This window comes from Euleptes europaea, chromosome 9 (assembly GCF_029931775.1).
Source record: "Euleptes europaea isolate rEulEur1 chromosome 9, rEulEur1.hap1, whole genome shotgun sequence".
Classification (NCBI taxonomy): Eukaryota; Metazoa; Chordata; class Lepidosauria; order Squamata; family Sphaerodactylidae; genus Euleptes; species Euleptes europaea.
Genome location: NC_079320.1, coordinates 644492 through 664045, shown reverse-complemented (window position 1 = coordinate 664045; position 19554 = coordinate 644492). Strand labels below are relative to the sequence as shown.

Sequence of the window (19554 nt, the reverse complement as noted above, 5' to 3'; positions counted from 1 at the left end):
GTGTTCAGATCTCGTTGAATTCTATCTGCGTCTTCTGGTGTGTTCACCGCTCCTCCCAATGGGGTGTCATCTGCAAATTTCATGAGTAGTCCCTCCACCCCCTCATCCAGATCATTAATAAAAATACTGAAAAGTACCGGTCCCAGAACGGATGCCTGTGGCACCCCACTGGACACCTCCCTCCATTCAGATGAAAGGCCATTGACAACTACTCTTTGAGTGCGGTTCTGCAACCAGTTCTCTGTCCACCTAACTATCTCAGGGTCCAGTCCACAGTCCTCTAACCCATCAGAACACCACGCGAGACCCTGACAAAAGCTTTACTGAAATCAAGGTAAACAGTGTCAGCGGCCTTCCCAAGATCCAGCAAGCTCATCACTCGATCAAAGAAGGGAACGAGGTTGGTCTGGCAGGACCTGTTGGGGACAAATCTGTGCTGACTTCCCCGGATCCCCAAGTTGTCCTTCAGATGCTTTTTTGGAGGGTGACGACTTCTTGGTTTTGTCTGACATCCCCTCTCTGGCCCTGCCCGACCCTTCTGTCCCCTCCTTGCGACTTTATTGGTTCTGTTTGACACATGATTTTAATCTTGTTTTAGGGTTCGCCACCTCGGGGACCCGGAGGTTTAGCGTCTTAAAAACGCCTGTTGCGCGTTCTCACGTGCAGGATCTTCGGCGCAGCCCGCGGGAGAGAAGCTCGCCGGCCTCCCTCTCACGCGCATGCGCAGTCCCCGGCAAGCGACAGGTCCTGCCGAGCACGCGAAGCCCCGCCCGAAACCGTGACGTCGACAGAGAGGGGCGGCGCCGGCGCCAGAACGCCGCCCCTTCCCGGTGACGGAACGCGTCCGCAGCGTTGTCGTAGGCACGCCTCGCCGCGAGAGGGATTGTGGGATTGGAAGATGGCGGCCCTCAGCAGCTGGCGGGCAGGAGTGCGGGTGAGCGGGCGGGGGGGCGGGTGAGCGGGCGGGGGGTCCCCGCTGGCTCGGGCCGAGGTGGGGCCGCCCCGTCCGGCCTCCTGCTTCCCGGCCAGTCCGGCCCCGCGGTCACCGCCCGCCTGCCCCTCGCCGAGGCGCCTCCGGCCCAGGCCGCCTCGCCCCCCCTCGCCCCCGGGCTGGCGGGGCTCACGGCCAGCCATCGATCCCGACCCCCCCCCCCGGCGCGAGCCCCTCTCAAAACCGCCTCAACCGGCGACCGTGGCCACATCTTGTGGCAGGGAGTTCCGCCGGCCAGCTGCCTCTCGGGTGAAGGAGGCCTGCCTTTCCTCTCTCCTGAGGCGACCGCCGGTTAGGGGTGCTCGGGTTTCAGCCAGCTGCCAACCCAGGAAAGGGCCCGTTCTCTCATCCTGTGGCTCCTAAGAGTACATGGAAGGCTTTGGAGGGGCGCTTTGTCTGGCACCCCGTGGGCTTTGCAGACGGCCCCACTGTCTGCACGCTTGTTGACGCTCTGGGGGCGAAGAGATTGGCGAGGCGAGGCAGGACTTTCCTTTACAAAAGCCTGTCTCTCTTCATCAAGAGCCACTCTTCTGTGTGTTCAGCATACTTGCGGACTTCCTCTTATCCAACAAGCCAAATCCAGGTCTGTTTTTATTAACGCTTTGTACCAGCTACCCAGTACAAGACTGGAAGCTCCCTGGTCCTGCAGCTCCCAGGGTTCCTTTTTAATAGTGTGATGCTGGGTGTATGCAGCTCAGATCCAGTGATTTTTTAAATTGGCCCATTTGCCATAAAACTTATTTGGGCGCCTCTGTTTGACTAAAGTCTTTCCACACCCTCCCTGAAATAAGAACATAACATAAGAACATAAGAAAGGCCCTGCTGGATCAGACCAAAGCCCATCAAGTCCAGCCATCTGTTCACACAGAGGCCAACCAGGGGCCTCTAAGAAGCCCACAAGCAAGGCATCCGCAGCAGCACCATCCTGCATGTGTTCCACAGCACCTAATATAATAGGCCTGCTCCTTTGATACTAGAGACAATAGGCATGCAGCATGACTAGTATCCATTCTAACTAATAGCCATGAATACCCTTTTACTCCATGAATATGTCCACTCCCCACTCCAAGCTGGTAGCCATCACCACATCCTGGGGTAGGGAGTTCCACAATTTAACTATGCGTTGTGTGAAAAAATACTTCCTTTTATCTATTTTGAATCTCTCACCCTCCAGCTTCAGCAGATGACCTCGCATTCTGGTATTATTGGAGAGGGAGAAAAACCTCTCCCTGTCCACTCTCTCCAAACCATGCATAATTTTATAGATCTCTATCATGTCTCCCCTCAGCCGCCTTCTTTCCAAGCTAAACAGCCCTAAGCATCTTAACCGCTTCCCATAGGACAGTTGCTCCAGTCCCCTAATCATTTTGGTTGCTCTTTTCTGCACCTTCTCAAGCTCTGTAATATCCTCTTTTAGGTGTGGTGACCAGAACTGTACACAGTATTCCTAGTGTGGTCTCACCATAGATTTGTGCAAGGGCAGTATGATATCAGCAGTTTTATTCTCAATTCCTCATCTAATTATAGCCAGCATGGAATTTGCCTTTTTTTACAGCAGCCGCACACTGGGTTGACATCTTCATTGAGCTATCCACTACCACCCCAAGATCCCTTTCTTGGTCTGTCGCTGCCAGCACAGATCTCATCAGTGTATATGTGAATCTGGGATTTTTTGCCTCACTTTACACTTTTGCCTCACTTTATGCATCACTTTACACTTACTCACCTTGAATCTCATTTTCCATTTTAATACCCATTCTTCCAGGATGTAGAAATCCTTCTGGAGCTCTTCACAGTCCAATTTTGTTTTAACCACCCTAAATAATTTGGTGTTATCTGCAAACTTGGCTACTTCACTGTTTAACCCCAACTCCAGGTCATTGATGAACAGGTTGAAAAGCACCGGTCCCAACACAGATCCCTGAGGCACCCCACTGCTCACATCCTGCCATTGTGAGAACTGACCATTTTTTCCTACTCTCTGCTTCCTATTTTTCAGCCAGCTCTCAATCCATAAGAGGACTTGTCCTCTTATCCCATGACTATGAAGTTTGCTTAGCAGTCTTTGGTGGGGGACTTTGTCAAAAGCTTTTTGGAAATCCAAATACACAATGCCCACAGGCTCATTCCTGTCCACATGCTTATTGATGCTTTCAAAAAACTCTAATAGGCTAGTGAGACAGGACCTACCCTTACAGAAGCCATGTTGGGTTTTGCCCAGCAGACCTTGCCCTTCTATATGCTTGACAATTCTATCTTTAATAATGCTTTCCACCAATTTACCCGGAACAGACGTTAAGCTAACTGCCTGTAATTTCCTGGGTCCCCCCTCAAACCTTTTTTTATAAATGGGTGTTACATTGGCCATTCTCCAGTCCTCTGGTACAGAGGCTGATCAAAGGGACATATTGCATATCTTTGTTAGAAGTTCAGCAATTTCCCATTTGAGTTCTTGAAGAACTCTAGGATGAATACTGTCTGGTCCCTGTGACTTGTTAGTTTGCAGTTTGTCTAGACATTCTAGGACTTCCTGCCTTGTTACCACTGTTTGCCTCAGTTCCTCATTTTCCCCTCTCCAAAATCTCTGTTCAGGAGAAGGAATCTGCCCTGTATCTTCAACAGTGAAGACAGATGAGAAGAATTCATTTAATTTTCCAGCAATTGCTTTATCCTCCCCTACAGTTCCTTTATGTTGGTTCATGGACAGATGTTGGTTCATGGACAGATGAAAATAATTCATCCAGCTTATTCTCTGTTTCCCCATGACCCTTTAGTAATTCTCTCACTCTTTGGTCCAGAAGCTTCCCCTACTGCTTTTCTGCTTATTGTTGTTTATTGTATGGCCAGAGAAAAGTGACGTGGCCAGTTCTCTCCCTGTCTGATCTGCCCTTTCTGGGCAAGGTGATTGAGAGAGCAGTGGAAGACCAAGCCTTCTGGATGACTCGTGTACTCTTGACCTTCTTTAGTGTGGGTTCAGGGCTGGGCCATGGGATTGAGATGCCCCATGTAGCTGTAGTTGATGGTCTCTGTTTGAATGTAGGCAAAGGATTCATCTGCAGTCTTTGATACAGTGGACCAGGGTAACTTGTTAAAACATTTGGAGGCAGAATCTGGGAATGGACCTTGGTTTAAATGATTATGGAGCACACTCAAAGCGTTGCTGTTGAAGAACTGTTATTATCAGTGTGGTATTTGTCAGAGGGTTCTGCAGGACACAGTCTTGTCCCCCCCTGCTATTCAATCTCTATGTAAAGCCCTCAGGGGAAATCATTTGACATTTTTGAATTGGATGCCATCAGTATGCTGACAACACCCAGCTCAGTATCTTTCTATTCAGATCTTCTGGGGATGCAGTAGAGGTTCTGAATCACTGCCTGTCTGCTGTGTGGTTAACTGGCTGAAAGTGAACAAACTGAACCCAGACAAGACAGAAGTGAAGGATGTTGTGCTTCCCCCTTTTGATGGGGTTCAACTGACCCTTGCTGACTTGGTCAGGAGCCTAGGGGTGTCAGGTCAGCATGAGGTCTCAGCCATTAAACCAAACCTGAGCCTGGTCAGGGCTGGGGGAGTGAGCTTGGCTCAGGAACTGGGGAAGAGGCCTTTCACTCTTGTCCTTTTTCATTTCTTTTGACAGTGTTTCCTGCACCCCCAGAGCTGTGGGGTATGGAGAAGCCTCAGCAGCTCTGCTGTGCTTCAGCAGGGGCGAGCCCAGGTAAGACTTGCCTTCCCCTAGGTGAGGAGTGGAAATCCACTCCTGGCCTGCCGCACAGTGCTTCATCCTTGGTGTACCAGCCAGGGGGATGGATGCCCTTCTTTGGATGGCATTTTTGCAGCTCTCTCAGGCTGGGAGTTTCAAATGTATTGTTTACCTGACCTGTAGACCTGCATTTTCCTGAATCAGACCACCAGTCCCTTTGCTCAATGGCAGTGAGCATCAAGGGCCTCTGGCAGAGAGAGGCCTTTACTAGGAGGGGGCATGGGTGGTGTCCGGGGGCCTTCTGTGTGCGAGGCAGTGTCTCTGCCTGTGAGCCTCTCCCCACTTTTAAGGTGCAGCTCTCCACTGCAAGCAGCTGCCAAAGTCATATCCAACGTTTCAAGAAGATGAGAGTTCGAACCTGGCCAGATTCTTTCTCTCTCTCTTCCTCCCACCTTATGGGGAGACTCCTACTGCCCTTCCTGGCTGGAATGCTGGAAGACTCAGTGCTTTGAACACTTGAGGGGAGCAAGTGCTACATAAGTGCTGCTATGGTTATTCTTGTTCTTAGGAGGAGGAGGAGTTAGTTTTTATATTCCAACTTTCTCTGAGAGAACTGTGAGTATCCCAAGGCCACCCAGCTGGCTTCAAGTGTAGGAGTGGGGAAACCAACCCGGTTCTCCAGATTAGAGTCTAGCACTCTTATCCACTACACCACGCTGGAGGAAAGCTTTAAAACAGAAGGGGTGTTGACTGTCCTCCAGTGTTTTAAACTACCTCAGAAGGATGGGGTAGGGGGAATTCCCTGATTCGAAGAGCTCTTGTGTGGTGGTGGAATAGCTCTCCTTCCGAATCTAAAAAGCAGCTGAGCAAACTCCTGCCCTGGGGATAAAGAATCCTGAGCCCCTTCTCCTTCCTTTCCTTTTCAAGATTCCCACCGTTTTCCCTTGCTTGATATTTGGCAGGCTTCAACAGGGGATTCAGTGGCCGGCAGAGGGGGGGTGTCGGGGAGCTGGAGCTAATTGGTTCACTTCCTGGGGGGTAACCCTGTGTTCCTTTCCAGGCAGAGAAGCCAAAGGCCGAGGGGGTCTTCCAGGTGACGATGCTCCCTGGGGACGGGGTGGGCCCGGAGCTCATGCACTCGGTCAAGGAAGTCTTTAAGGTAAGAGCATCGTCTCCCTGGGGTGAAAGGCTTGGGTGTCCAGAAGCGTTCCTGGGACTTGATTCTTTAAAGGAGACTTAGGAGGAATCTTTTGGCTCCGCTCTGCATTTGTGGTCCCTCTTGTGGGGTTTTGGTGTCGTCAGATAAGGGTTGTTGTGCCATCATGCTTTGTACTGCAGTGGCAGTGACACAAACGCCTGCCACCTTTCTACCCCTGGGGGCTCCCTGAGCAACAGAGTTCAGTGGAAGTAACCGTCTCGGTCACGCAAGATTACCACTTGTGCTTGTAAGCCATCATGGGCTTGTATGCCGGTCTGACAGGTGGTTGGAGATTGACAGGAAGGGGGAGGCCCCACATCAGCCCCCTCTTCCACTGGCATTGCCCGGTTGACCGGTCTTGATTTCCTGCAGGCAGCTTCTGTCCCTGTGGAGTTTGAAGAGCACCACCTGAGCGAGGTGCAGAACATGGCTTCGGAGGAGAAGCTGGATGAGTTTCTCAACTCCATGAAGAAGAGCAAAGTGGCCCTAATAGGTATGGAGGGGGGGCACAGGGAGGGGGGGTTCTGGCTGAACTGGCTGCTGGATCCAGGATATGGAACCCATTCGCACTCCTTGTGTAGAGGAGGGGGTCGACTTACTGGCCTGCTGTTGTCATGATTACTGAGAACAGTATAAGTGAAACACAGGGAGGTCTCAAAAGTGGACCTGTTGATGTGCCTAGAAGGGAGCTGGTGGCTGCCTCTCTTGCACCTTTCTGATGGGGGGGTGTCTCTTTTATCTTGCAGGAAAGATCCACACCCCCATGGAGTACAAAGGGGAACTTGCCTCATATGACATGAGGCTCAGGTATGCATCAGCAGACTTGACAGAGGACACTCACGCTGCACTGGGGGGGACGGGACCTGGCAGTCCCCGCAGGGCACCCATGCAAAGCCCAGCCCCAGCTGCTGCCTGAGTTGTCCGGCTCTTCTTGCTCTCTCTGCGGTTGACAGGAGGGGCAGCCTTGAGTCAGGGCAGCTGGGTCCTTTTTAGGGGACTTCCCCCCCCCAAAAGCGCAGCGAGAGCTGATTGGAGGATTTGGGGCAGCGGGACAGGTTGGTGTAATGCTGGGATGTGTTAGCCTGTGTTCACGGGGAGCTCTGTGGGGAAGACCGTCCTGAGCTCTGTTCCCTCCCGCAGGCGTAAACTCGACCTCTTTGCCAATGTAGTGCATGTGAGCAGCCTGCCTGGCTATAAAACGCGGCACAATAATCTGGACCTGGTGATCATCCGAGAGCAGACCGAGGGGGAGTACAGCTCCCTGGAGCACGAGGTGGGGCTCGACGCCTGTCTCTGCAGCACAGGGAGCACCTGCTGGCTGTGCTCTGCAGGGAATGGCCGATCTCCACACTGTGGAGCCTAGCCAGGGGAGATGGCGTCACGGCTGAGTGGATAAAAATGTCCTTCCTCCGGGGGGGGGGGGGTGTCTCTCAGGCTGTGCTTAACCTCCAAGGTGTGTGGAGGAGAGGGGCTCTGGAGAGTTTTGCCACAGGGAAGGGCTGCAGCTCACGTTTGTTTCTGTGCTCAGAGCGTAAAGGGGGTCATTGAGTGCCTGAAGATCATCACCCGGGCCAAGTCACAGCGCATCGCCAAGTTTGCTTTTGATTACGCCACCAAGAAGGGCCGTTCCAAGGTCACGGCTGTGCACAAAGCCAACATAATGTGAGTGCCAGTGGGAGGCCCCCGGCTCCGCCCTGTTTCCTTGTCCCCACCTTGCCTGAGGGGCTCAATCCGCTTCTCCCAGCTGCTTCCATATTCTTTCCCTCAATCCGTGCTGGTGCGTCTCCCGCTGTGGGGCGCTGGCCAGGATGAGGAACCTGCCTCCCTTGTTCAGGCACTGGATTGGTAGCAGGGAGGCCTGCTGGAGCTGTTCCTCTTTGGCAGCTCCATCTCTTGTCCTGGGAAACAGGCAGCCTTGAACTAAGCCAGGAGAAGGCATCTCAGCATGGCAGGAAAGTGCTCCTTGTGGAGCGGTTCCGGAGCCCCTGTGTGAACAGACTGCTGGACTTGATGGGCCTTGGTCTGATCCAGCAGGGCCGTTCTTATGTTCTTGTGCTCTTATGTTTACACAGGGGGAGATTGGGCAACGTTTGGGGTTGGAGCACTGCAATGCCAACCCTGAGGACTTTCTGAATCCGTGCTAGAAAGAGCAGAGGGGCTCCTGCCAGCGGCTAAAACTCTTTGTTTGTTTTTTTAATGATGAAGGGAACTTTGGTTCTTGAAGGCTCATCCCCTGAGAGTCTTGTTGGTCTCTGAGGTGCTCCTGGGCCCAAATTGAGCTCTTCTACTGCTGGCCCAAACTGGCTACCCTCCGGAAACTATTTATTTACAGTTTTGTCCTGCACAAGGGGCTCAGGGTAGCATGTTTGTATAAGAACTGGATGGAAGTGGTTTGGAATCCTCGTGACTCAGGGAGGGGCAAAGATGGTGGTGGAAAAGAGAGAAGCACCACGTGGAAGGCTGCACAAATGGGCCCCCGTGGGGTCATGCCGCTCTGACATGAGCACAGGACGCTGCCTGGCCCTCCGTCCATCAGAGTCATTATTGGCTATTCAGACTACCTGCGGCTCTCCAGGGTCTCAGGCAGAGGTCTTTCACAGCGCTTCCTGATTCTTTTAACTGGAGATGCTGGCGGGGATTGAACCTGGGACCTTCTGCCTTCCAAGCAGATGCTTCACCACTGAGCCACAGCTCCTCCCTTCCCTTATGCAATGGGGCACTGCTTGTATGCTAGCTTATTTAAAACACTCTCCACAGAAAACACCCAGGACAATCAAAGCCACAATTAAAATAACTCTGAACCATGAAAACCACTGGAGAGAGCCCTGAGGCCCAGTAGGCTCAAGAGGGCCTGGCAGCCTTAAAGCCAGAGGAGACTCCTGGTGGGGCAATTAACAAAAGACTCGGAAGAGCAAAATGTCTTTGTTAGCACGTAGAAAATTGCTGGTTTGTTCCAGGCAGACTTGCCCGGTCAGGCGGCTTGAATTCCCACCTCCCTTTCTCTCTGGTAGGAAGCTGTCCGACGGGCTCTTCCTGCGTTGCTGCAAAGAGGTGGCCGAATTGTACCCCAAGATCCAGTTTGACACCATAATCATCGACAACTGCTGCATGCAGGTAGGTCAGCCCCGTCCGCAGCCTGCGGTGTCCTCTCCCCACCCCGAAGCAGAGGATAAGGGGACTTCCCCCTCCCCACTTCTGCTGTTTGGCCTCGGGTCTTGTATGTCGGTTGGTGTGCAGGGATCTGTGTGTGTGCTTGTGTCTTGCCCATCCAGCCTGCCAAATGTCCACCCTTGCTGTGTTTTGCCCTGGCAGCTTCACTCGGCTGAGCAGAACCTCCTGAAGGTTCCCCTTGCCCATGGGTGAGGCTGCCAGCTGCCCACTTGTGAGCATTCTCAGCGGGATGGCCCCCACCTTGTAGAAGGGCCTGCCTGAGGAGGTCCAGAAGGCCCCCATACTACTACCATTTTGCAAAAAGTGCTGAACAGAATTTTTCAGGAGGGCATTTTTGTAAAGAGATGAGAACTGTCACATAATGGAACAGCACAGGAGGTGACTTTTATAAGGGAACAGGATTATAGTTTCTTGCTTAGTTTAGTATATGTACCTCCTTCCGTTTGCTGCACTGTCTTTTCCACTTCCTGTGGTACAGCATTTCATGCCTTAAGTACTTCTCAAAATGTGTGTTTGCACTGATGCCCAGTTCTGTGTTTCATATCCTGCTGCTGCAGGTTAATTGAAGTTCCCTGCTGTCTCCTTTATATTCTGTAATGTGCCTTGATTCTCAGTGAGAAAGGTGGGCTCTACATGAAGGAAATTAAAAAATAAACAAACCGCCTACATCCAAACCCATCAAAACTCTGAGATTCAAACTTTGAAATGCCTAGAGGGGGGCAGAGCACAGATGCACGCTCCCAGGAGGCCAGGCTCCACGTCCTTCCGGGGCTTTCTGGAACCTTGCCAGAGAGGTTGCTTCCTTCATCTTATTCCATGGCAGGTTATTCCACAGGGGGGAGATGCCATTTCACATGAATGCACTTCTTTCCTTTCTCCAGCTGGTGCAGAATCCCTACCAGTTTGACGTTCTGGTCATGCCCAACTTGTATGGGAACATCATAGACAATCTGGCAGCTGGCCTAGTGGGTGGGGCCGGGGTGGTCCCTGGAGAGAGCTACAGTGCCGAGTATGCCGTCTTTGAGATGGTGAGTAGCAGCCGCTCCCCTCCTCCTCCTCTCCCCTGGTGTGGCTCCCTGCAGGGAGTCAACTGTGCCTTTATCTCTTTCTAGGGTGCCCGGCACCCCTTTGCCCAGGCTGTGGGGAGGAATATCGCCAACCCCACCGCCATGTTGCTGTCTTCTGCCAACATGCTGCGCCACCTCAAGTGAGTTTCCTTTCTCTGCAAGGGGGCTGGGAGGCAAGAGGGGTGGACCTGATCCTGAAAGGCAGTTCTCCCGGTGGCCTGGGTCAGGCTGCTGCCTCCTAGGGGGAGATTCTGATGAGGTGCAAGAAGAGAGTGCCCCCCCCCCCTGCCACCTGTTGTGTAACCGGTCTCATCTCTCTCGGCCAGCTTGGAGCATCACTCGGCCCTGATCTCGGAGGCGGTGAGGAGAGTGATCAAGGCCGGCAAGGTGAGTGGGGCTGCTGGCACTGTGCCTTTCCTGCCAGGTGGCTTCTGCTCTTCCTGCCTTTCGGCTCCCTTTGGATGCGGCCTGCAAGTTCAGCAGGGCTTCTGGTTTGGTCCTGAGTCAGTCTGGGGGTCCTCCTTGTCCACCTCCGGGGTTTCAGGCAGAGAGGAGGATTCTTGCCCTGCTGACCAAGGCCCTCTCACTGGTTCCCTTTGGCAGGCGCTCTCTGCCTTCTCCAAAGGAAGTGCTGACGGCTAAGTGGCTGACGGCTGCTTGGCCTTTTTATTGCAAAAGAGGGGAAATTGTGGCTTGGGGAGAATTCTGGGCTGGTCTTGGGAAGGCAAGGAGGAGGGCCTGGGCCAGCTTGGCCCTTTGGTCTGGCTAGTTTTCTGACCCTCCTTGGCAGCTCAGAGCTGAAAGCACCATTAAACCCAGATTTCAGGCAGTTTCTCACAATCCCTGGCTTTGTGCTCGGAAGGAGCGGGGGGCGTTCCTGCAGGGGCCTTGTGTGTATGGCGTAGGATGCGTGAAGGAGGGTGGGGGTGTCGTGGTGAGGGGTTCTGTTCGGCTCTGGGGTGTGGCTGCTTCTCTGTCTCTGGGCCTGGCTGGCTGCACTCTTCTTTTGCCCTGCTTTCTTTGCCCCCCCCCCCATTTAGCTTCTCAGTTCACTGCCACATTTCTCCCGTTTTGTTCTCCACCCCCTTGTGTTGGCTTGTAGGTGCGGACGAGAGACATGGGCGGTTACTCCACCACCTCTGACTTCGTCAAGTCTGTCATTGACCACTTGCACCCCCACTACGGGGTCTAGGGCGGGGCCCTCCCTGCCCTCGGCCCTCCTTGGCTGCCGGTCCCTATGGAGAGTCTGTCTCGTGCCTTCTCCTGCCCCCCATTTCATGCTGAGGGGTGGGGAAATGACCACCCCCGTCCGGACCTGCCTGGCTGTTTGCGGACTGGGAATTGATCCCCTTGTTGGCTGGCTGGGGAGCAATGTGCGCCTCCCGTGCGGAGCTGAGGAAGTGCTCCAGGCCGGGAGTTTACAGCCCGTGGCTGCTGAAGAGGGGCTGTAGACCCTTGTGCTGGCTGGCCCGCTGGTGCTGCGAGAGGCTGGGGCTTGGGACCCCTCTCCCCCGGCCTTCTCCTTCCTTCTTGGCAGTCATCTGCAGGCCTGCTGTGCCCTCCCCAGGAGCGGGGTGTCCTTGACTGCTGGGGGTGGGGGGCACAGGGCATTCCTTCTGCAATTCACTCCTGAGTGCTGCTGGCCCCTCTGCTTGAGGGGGGGAGGTGCGCACACCTTTTTTTGATGCACTGACTGTTCCACTTCCATGACCTTTTGGGCCTTTGTGCGAGTTTCTCCCTCTGGGCAGGGAGAGCTTGGGGGGAGGGGTCTGGGGGGCAAGCGGAGGGTCTGGGGGGTGGCCCTCTGGGCTGCTTCATGAACACAAGCTTCTGGACACCTCCCTTCTGGAGGTGACATGGCAGATGAGAGCCTCATGAATTACCTTGGGGGGAAGAGGATTGAGGAGGCTGAGGGTGCTGGGCAGGCGGTTATATGGGGGGGCGGAGAGTGTCCGGTGTGGGGTCAGAGAACAGCATCACATCTGCTGTTCATGCTTTGTATTAATTGTGAATAAATGTGTCGATGTCTTGCACCGGCTTCGCTGCCTTGCTGGAGCAGCATGATGCCTGTGAATTCTGGTCATGCTGTCACTTTAGCTCTGGGAGAAGATGCGGAGCCCCAGTAGCCGATGTTGGGCACACGGCGCACCAGCCCAGCCCCTGGCATGTATGCCCTCTTGGCTGCCAAGGCTTGGGCTTTCCCACAGGGCAGAGGGCAGCAATTGCCTCTGTGCCTCTTGGAGTCTGTGGCCTCCCGGCCTCCGTGTCTCTGAGAGGAGCCACGCAGCCCCCCCCCCAGGTGTAACTGACAGTGTGTTGGTCAGAGGCCTGATGTGGATTGTGCTGTGGCTTCCTCCCCGCCCGCCCCTTCCTTCAGTGCTGAAGCAGTTGGACCATCCGAGCCCTGCCTTTCTCCCCAGCAACTCTGAAGACGAGCCCCCTGCCACGGGCCAGCGGTGGGCTGCTCACAGTGGTGCTGTTCTTGGCTCTGTTGCGCCACCTCCGCCCCCTCGACTGGATCCCTCCTCTGTCCCCTCGGCTCACTCAGCAGACATGAGAGGAAAACAGCTTGGCAGGGAAGTGGTTCAAAGGGAGGTCCTGTGTTGGACTTTGGTCCCCGGTCTCCTCGGAGGTTCTGTCTGGCCAGTGTCACCCCCAAGAGGCTGGTGCTGAGCTCTGCTTCTTGCCCTGCGGCTCCCACTGCCAGTCTGACGTGCCCCTGGGCCAGAGTTGCCCTCTCACACTCAGGGTGCTTGCCTCCCAAACCTTCCTCCCCTCGGCTTCGTTCCTTGCTGGCTGCCCTTAGTGCCAGCCGCCCTCTCTGTTACTGAGGTGCAAAGCCTTGGCCAGCGCTTGGATTCCCTCCCGCTGTCAGTCCATCACGTCACTTCTGGTGAAGGACAGTGTTTTTTGCGTGGCCTGGTAAAAGCCCTCGGCCTTCTGGAGCCCCAGTTCCATTTCCAGCAACTGCTGGAGACCTTGAAGAGCAGCTGCCAGTCAGAGGCAGTCTGTCTCTGCATAAGACCGTCAGAGTTAAATTAGGGGTTGCTTTTGATGGAGACCCAACATAAGGTGAGCAAAGATTGGCTTAAATTTGGCATTTTAAAAAAGGAACTGACCTTTGGCAGGAGGTGGGGCTTGCCTGAACACCACACTTGCAAACAAAGCATGTTTCCTCTGCATGGAAGGGGAGGGAGGCCCCCCTGATCTGAGCGGAGGGGGGGGGCAGTTGATGTCTTGGCTGTTGGTCAAGGCTGGCACCACACGGGCACCTCTTGGGCACAAGTGGAAGAATGGAAGCGCTCAAGGTGGCTGGCAGGGAGGATGAACTGCCTGCCACAAGGCTTCCCTTAGCTCCGCAGCCCCTCTTGCTGCCTTCCTGTCCAGCCAGGCCTTCCTGCTGTGTTTGGCTTCCTTGAAATACGCAACTCCTACCATGGCATTTGCCCTGACCTGGATGGCCCAAGCTGGCCCAGTCACATCAGATCTCAGAAGCTCAGCGGGGTTGGCCGTGGTCGGTACTTCGGTAGGAGACCTCCAAGGAAGTCCCGTCGTCGCTACGCAGAGGCAGGCAGTGGCAAACTGCCTCTGAGCCTTGAAACCCCAATGACTTGACAGCGTTTTCCAAAGTTGACAGCTTTCAAAGCTGCGCCAACTGCAAGATGAATGTGGCATCCTTCTTCTGTGGATGGCTCAGGTAATTAGGTAGAGGGGAATGTCCACAAATAGATGGCGGGGCAGGTTTTTTTCTCTTCTGTTTTTGGGGGTAAGAAGGGCATGTTGTTGCCCTTACCCACTTGCAGAAAGCTTTGCAAGGATGAGCTGCCACGTTCTGGAGCAACTGGAGTTTCCGAGTTGGCTTGGAGGAGGGACTCAGAGTGTGCGTGGCAGTAGTCCCCAGGGCATGGTAGCCAGATTGAGAGGGAGCCGTCTTTCAGGCTAAAAGAAGATGAAACACTGTTTTTCTTTTTCTTTTTTTGCAATCGCCTTAGCTGGCTTCTCCAGCAGTAATGCTGGGTTCAGTTTAATCTGCAGGTGCTTAGCTAAGTTGAGTGTCAGCTGGACCCCTTCAGAAAGGAGGGGCATCAGGTTCCCCAAGGCCTCGCCCATTGCAAATATATTACCTCTGTCTTGTCCGGATTTAATTTCAATTTGTTGACGTTCAGCCATTTAACCACAACAGTCAGGCAGATTTGGATAATGACCTGGAGTTGGGGTTAAACAGTGAAGTAGCCAAGTTTGCAGATGACACCAAATTATTTAGGGTGGTTAAAACAAAATCGGACTGTGAAGAGCTCCAGAAGGATCTCCGCGTACTGGAAGAATGGGCATTAAAATGGCAAATGAGATTCAATGTGAGCAAGTGTAAAGTGATGCATATTGGGGCAAAACCCAACTTCACATATACACTGATGGGATCTGTGCTGGCAATGACAGACCAAGAAAGGGATCTTGGGGTGGTAGTGGATAGCTCAATGAAGATGTCAACCCAGTGTGCGGCTGCTGTAAAAAAGGCAAAATCCATGCTGGCCATTATTAGACGAGGAATAGAGAATAAAACTGCTGATATCATACTGCCCTTGTACAAATCTATGGTGAGACCACACTTGGAATACTGTGTACAGTTCTGGTCACCACACCTAAAAAAAGGATATTACAGAGCTTGAGAAGGTGCAGAAAAGAGCAACCAAAATGATTAAGGGACTAGAGCAACTGTCCTATGGGGAGCGGTTAGGACGCTTAGGGCTGTTTAGCTTGGAAAGAAGGCGGCTGAGGGGAGACATGATAGAGGTCTATAAAATTATGCATGGTTTGGAGAGAGTGGACAGGGATAAATTTTTCTCCCTCTCCCATAATACTAGAACACGGGGTCATCTGCTAAAGCTGGAGGGTGAGAGATTCAAAACAGATAAAAGGAAATATTTTTTCACACAACGCATAGTTAAATTGTGGAACTCCCTGCCCCAGGATGTGGTGATGGCTGCCAGCTTGGAGGGCTTTAAGAGGGGAGTGGACATATTCATGGAGAGAGGTATTCATGGCTATTAGTTAGACTGAATACTGGTCATGCTGCATACCTATTCTCTCTAGCATCAGAGGAGCATGCCTATTATTTTGGGTGCAGTGGAACACAGGCAGGATGGTGCTGCTGCACTTGTTTGTGGCTTCCTAAAGGCACCTGGTTGGCCACTGTGTGAACAGACTGCTGGACTTGATGGGCCTTGGTCTGATCCAGCAGGGCCTTACTTATGTTCTTATGTTCTTATGATAAAGAAATATCGAGCTGAATGTCATTAGCATATTGATGATGGCCCACTGGAAAAACCACAAATGATTTCACCGGAGAGCTTTGCACAGAGATTGACAAGTGCAGGGGCTGAAACCCCACAAGGCAAGTCCCTCATGGACGACAGCTGGTTTATGACATCAACCTTCTGACTCTGACCTGTCAGGAAGGCTTTCAAGCAGTCCAGAGCACCAGCTGTTGTGGCCCAGGGCATCGAAGGCTGCTGCTAAGCCCAGTAGGAGCAACGGTGGGGCCTTTGTGTACATCCAGCCAGAGGTAGTCAACGAAAGCTGATGGGGTCGTTTCTGTCCCACTGCCGGGCCTGAAACCAGCATGGGGGATAGGATTGCATTCTGTGGAAACCTATTGGGTAGGTACCACACTGAGATAATGGGTCTCCCGTGGCAACCCTTTGAGACCAGTCCATGATGAATGATTTAAACCAGTCAAGAGCACATCCCCAATTCCTTCTTCTGCCTCCAAATGTTTCCCCGAGACAGCCTGGTCCATAGTATCAAAGGCTGCAGATAAATCCAGTAGGAGGAACAGAGAAGCCATGAAGAAGCCATAGCCTTTGTCTACATTTGGACGGAGGCTCTCTGTCCCGCAGCCTGGCCTGAAGGCTGCCTGGAAAGGGTCCCAAGCGCGAGAGTTACCCAAGAATATCTGAAGTTGTTCCCCAACTGTGCTCTCTCATTCACTTTGCCCAGGAAGGGCAGAGTGGAGACTGGGTGACAAGTGGCCACGTCCCTTTTCTGTAGGGATTTTCTGACAGCGGTGGCCGAGGGAAGGCGCCCTGAATGATTTAATACCTCGCTGCTGGGGTCCTTACATAATTTCAGCAACCAGGATGGGCTGTTGTCTCAAGCAGAAGTCTTGGCCTTCCCAGATTGCTGAAGTATCCTGTCAACATTCAACACAGTAACTGGGTCAGAATGATCCGTAAATGGACTAGCTGAAAAATGAGGTGTGCCCTTATGGTGCGGAGACAATTTTTGGAGGGGTCTAAAGTCCCTTTTGAAGTGTGGTGCGATCACAAGAACCTGGAGGCGCTCACGGGGCCCCGTAAACAGTTCGCGAAACAAGTTCGCTGGGCGGACTTCTTTGCTCAGTTCCGTTTCGTATTGAAACATGTGCCGGGGAAACAAAATGTCCTGGCTGATGCTCTCTCCAGACTTCCCCAATATCCAACCAAGGTTGAACTCCCCACGGAGTCCCTGTTCACTCCTGCTCAAAGGGGTTTTCTGCCCACTCTAGCAGTCCAAACCCGATCGGAAGCCCGGCTCCCACCGCAACCCCCACAGGGGGGGCACTTCAAGCCCAACCACACCGGTCAGCCCGACCGCGCCACCCCCCTCGCCTCCTTCGCCAGCCCCGCTGGCACCCGGTCACTCTGACAATCCAGCCATCCAACCCCCCTCCGGGACATCCCCTCCCTCCGGAGCTGCCGGAGGCTGCTGCCGCCGTAGGTCACTCAACTCGCGCCACATCTCTTCCATCAGGGTTTGCATGGCATTCATCCTTTCTGCCATCTCCTCCTTCTCAAAGCGAAGTTGACGGCGTTCTTCTTCCAACTCATGCCGCAAGATCGTTTCCCTTCGGGCCGGGTCATCCTCAAACCACATGCCCGTGAATCCTTGCCGCTGAGGCCGAGTGTCCATCGCCGACGTCAAGCCCCGGGGGGATTCCAGCCAGGAACTAAAGCGGGGGGGGCTTGAGCTGCGCGCCCGAGCCACTCGGCCTTTCCCCCACTGGCTTGTTAGTCTTGGAGTCAAGATCGGGCTCACCCGGCATCGTTCCATCCGGTGGCACCGTCTTGTCCTCCTTCTTGCCATCTCCATTCCCCGCCATAGCCACCCGCACGCTGGGATGGGAGCGGAGACCGGAGGAAGATGGTTTATCAGCTTAATGTGAAGTTCTTGAGCTGCCCTCAGCAATCCCAATAAGTCACTTGCTCGAACAGGTTAGGTTGAAGCAGGTAAATCTTTATTGAGGAGCTTGCAGGTATACAGTGTAAGCAATCCACGGAGGCAAAGCTGCTAATGGCGGCCAAAACTACAAAGCATAATTTTAAGCACGACACCCACCCAGGTGCAGAGCTAAGCGGCTTGGGAACCAGGAGATAACAGCGCCTAGTAGAAAGCAAGGGAGTAAACCAGCCATAACACTGAGAGGCCTGTTAGGGGCTCAAGGCCGGAGCAGGGAGGGGGATGGGAGAGGGGAGTTCAAAGAAACGAAACCTAAACGAGACATGAGAACAGCAGTGGGCCTAACTCATGTCAAGAGCCTGCCTGACAAACACTTCACCGAGAAACGAACCCACATGACCTGATACTGACAGAGCCAGGCACAGGATGTCAGGACCCTGAAGAAACAGTCAGGATCCTGACACGTATATATACATAATTACATTGGAGTATATCAATAAAAAGACTTACTTTTTAAAGTGGGTAAATTAGAGTCCTGCTTGGTAGGTGACTGTTTGAATAAGATAATATACCACTTCTCAGGAAGGGGTCAGTTCTAAGAGTATAGTCACACAAAAGGCATTGACCCGCTTCAGTTGCTGATGAGCCACAAGCAAATGTGAAACATTAGGAGGCAAATCTGTTTGCCTAGCACAAAAAAATTGGAATAAAACCCCCTCAACTCTCCCCCCCCCCCCGCTGATTTCAGGCTGTTTCAGTTCCTTAGAACTTCTGTCTGCGCGGCTCTATACTGTTAAGCAGCAGCATTTTGTGCAACCTTGAATTAAAATGAGCTGGAGTTTGGGGCCAAGGCCCTTGACCAGGCCCTGGATCCACTGCTGGGATTTGGCGTTCCCCACCTCTGTGCAGCCCCCTCCATACATCCAGGAGCAGAGGGAAGGGCCCACCACAAAGGCGGGGGGATGGGACATGTTTTGAGCCGCAGAGGCCTTCTCAGAAGGGGCACGTTTAGACTCCCCCCCCCCCATTGCCATTCAGCTGGCTTGCTCACGGTCTTCTCTCTCCCTGCCCACAGGTGCGGACGCCAGACATGGGCGGCTATGCCACCTCCCATGACTTCACCCAGGCTGTGATCACTGCCCTCGGCGAGTAGAAGGGCCCAGCGCCGCTGCTGGACGGCTGAGCTGTTGCTTGCTCATTTATTGTGTCGTTACAAAAATAAAGCACCTGTGGCTGATTGCATTCTTTTGAGTCGTGGGAGGGGGCGGATCTGAAAGGTCTCCTCCATCTGCCATGCTTCTGACTCAACCTTGGTCTGCTCCCTGTGCTCAGAGAGGCCAGGCCTGTAATGTTTCTCCAGGAGCAGGTAAAAGTAAACCTGAGCCTGAGGACAGCTGCCGTGGAGGGCGGGGGGAAGAGCAGGTCTGATCAAAAAGGTTCTAAATCAAGCCTCCAGTTTTGTGTGTCCCCCAGCCCCGCACTCTTAGAAGCACTTCTGCCCTAAGTGGAGAACAGCCAGCCTGAGCGCCAGGGAACACGCTGGGAGCCCCCAACGCCCGATAGCAGCACGGTTGGCAGCCCCCTGGCCAGAAAGGAAACCTGTGAGTAACCAGTATGTTGGATGAAAAGCTTTGGGGCAAGCAAGCGATCCTGGAGTGGGTGGGGGTGGGATAGCGGCCACTGCCTGTTGGGGATGGCTTTTAAAATGCCACCTCCCCCAAAAAAAGGCCATGAATAAGCAGCTGTGCACCGGATCAAGCCTCAGCTCTCCAGAACCAGGCTGGCATTTTACAATCAACCGGGTCCCATCGCCCACAGGGAGCTTCTAAAAGGTTGTGTGTGAAGAAAGGATTCCACGCACGCACAGTCCTTGGCCACACTGTGCATGGCCCCAGCCCAACCCTTGCATGTCAGCGCCCACCTCAGGAGCAGCTTTTGGGGACCTCAGGTTCCAACCTCTGGGCAGAGGACCAGCCTAGGCGAGAACCTACAAGCCCACCCCTTCCATCTCTACCATGCCTGACTCCCCCCCCCCCCATACCAAACATGCACAGCTACTGATTTACTGAGGAGGAAGACGCTCTTATAAACAATCTGCTTTATTGGAAAATGAAATGTTCTGCTTCACACAGCTGGACTTCTGCATCAATTGCTGATCCCCAGGGGTCGGAACAATAAGGCAGGCCAACCCCCGCCCCTGGCTTGGGATCCTCTG

General features: G+C 53.5%; 1 protein-coding gene across 1 annotated transcript; it reads left to right on the top strand.

Annotated features, from left to right (window-relative positions):
• Positions 1 to 4630: 4630 nt before the first annotated feature.
• Positions 4631 to 18492, top strand: IDH3B (isocitrate dehydrogenase (NAD(+)) 3 non-catalytic subunit beta). Its single transcript, XM_056855279.1, has 11 exons — positions 4631 to 4703; positions 5749 to 5847; positions 6259 to 6379; positions 6633 to 6693; positions 7027 to 7159; positions 7415 to 7548; positions 8898 to 9000; positions 9939 to 10085; positions 10170 to 10264; positions 10451 to 10511; positions 18415 to 18492. Exons 2-11 carry the CDS (start codon positions 5788 to 5790, stop codon positions 18490 to 18492), a joined length of 993 nt encoding a protein of 330 aa, XP_056711257.1. The 5' UTR covers positions 4631 to 4703; positions 5749 to 5787.
• The last annotated feature ends 1062 nt before the right edge of the window (positions 18493 to 19554 follow it).

Excerpts from the sequence above, each read along its gene's own strand:
- IDH3B (XM_056855279.1), top strand. The coding sequence starts at position 5,788 with ATGCTCCCTGGGGACGGGGTGGGCCCGGAGCTCATGCACTCGGTCAAG. Across the intron at positions 10,086-10,169 it reads AGTATGCCGTCTTTGAGATG|GGTGCCCGGCACCCCTTTGC; the intron begins GTGAGTAGCAGC and ends ATCTCTTTCTAG. Across the intron at positions 10,265-10,450 it reads AACATGCTGCGCCACCTCAA|CTTGGAGCATCACTCGGCCC; the intron begins GTGAGTTTCCTT and ends TCTCTCGGCCAG.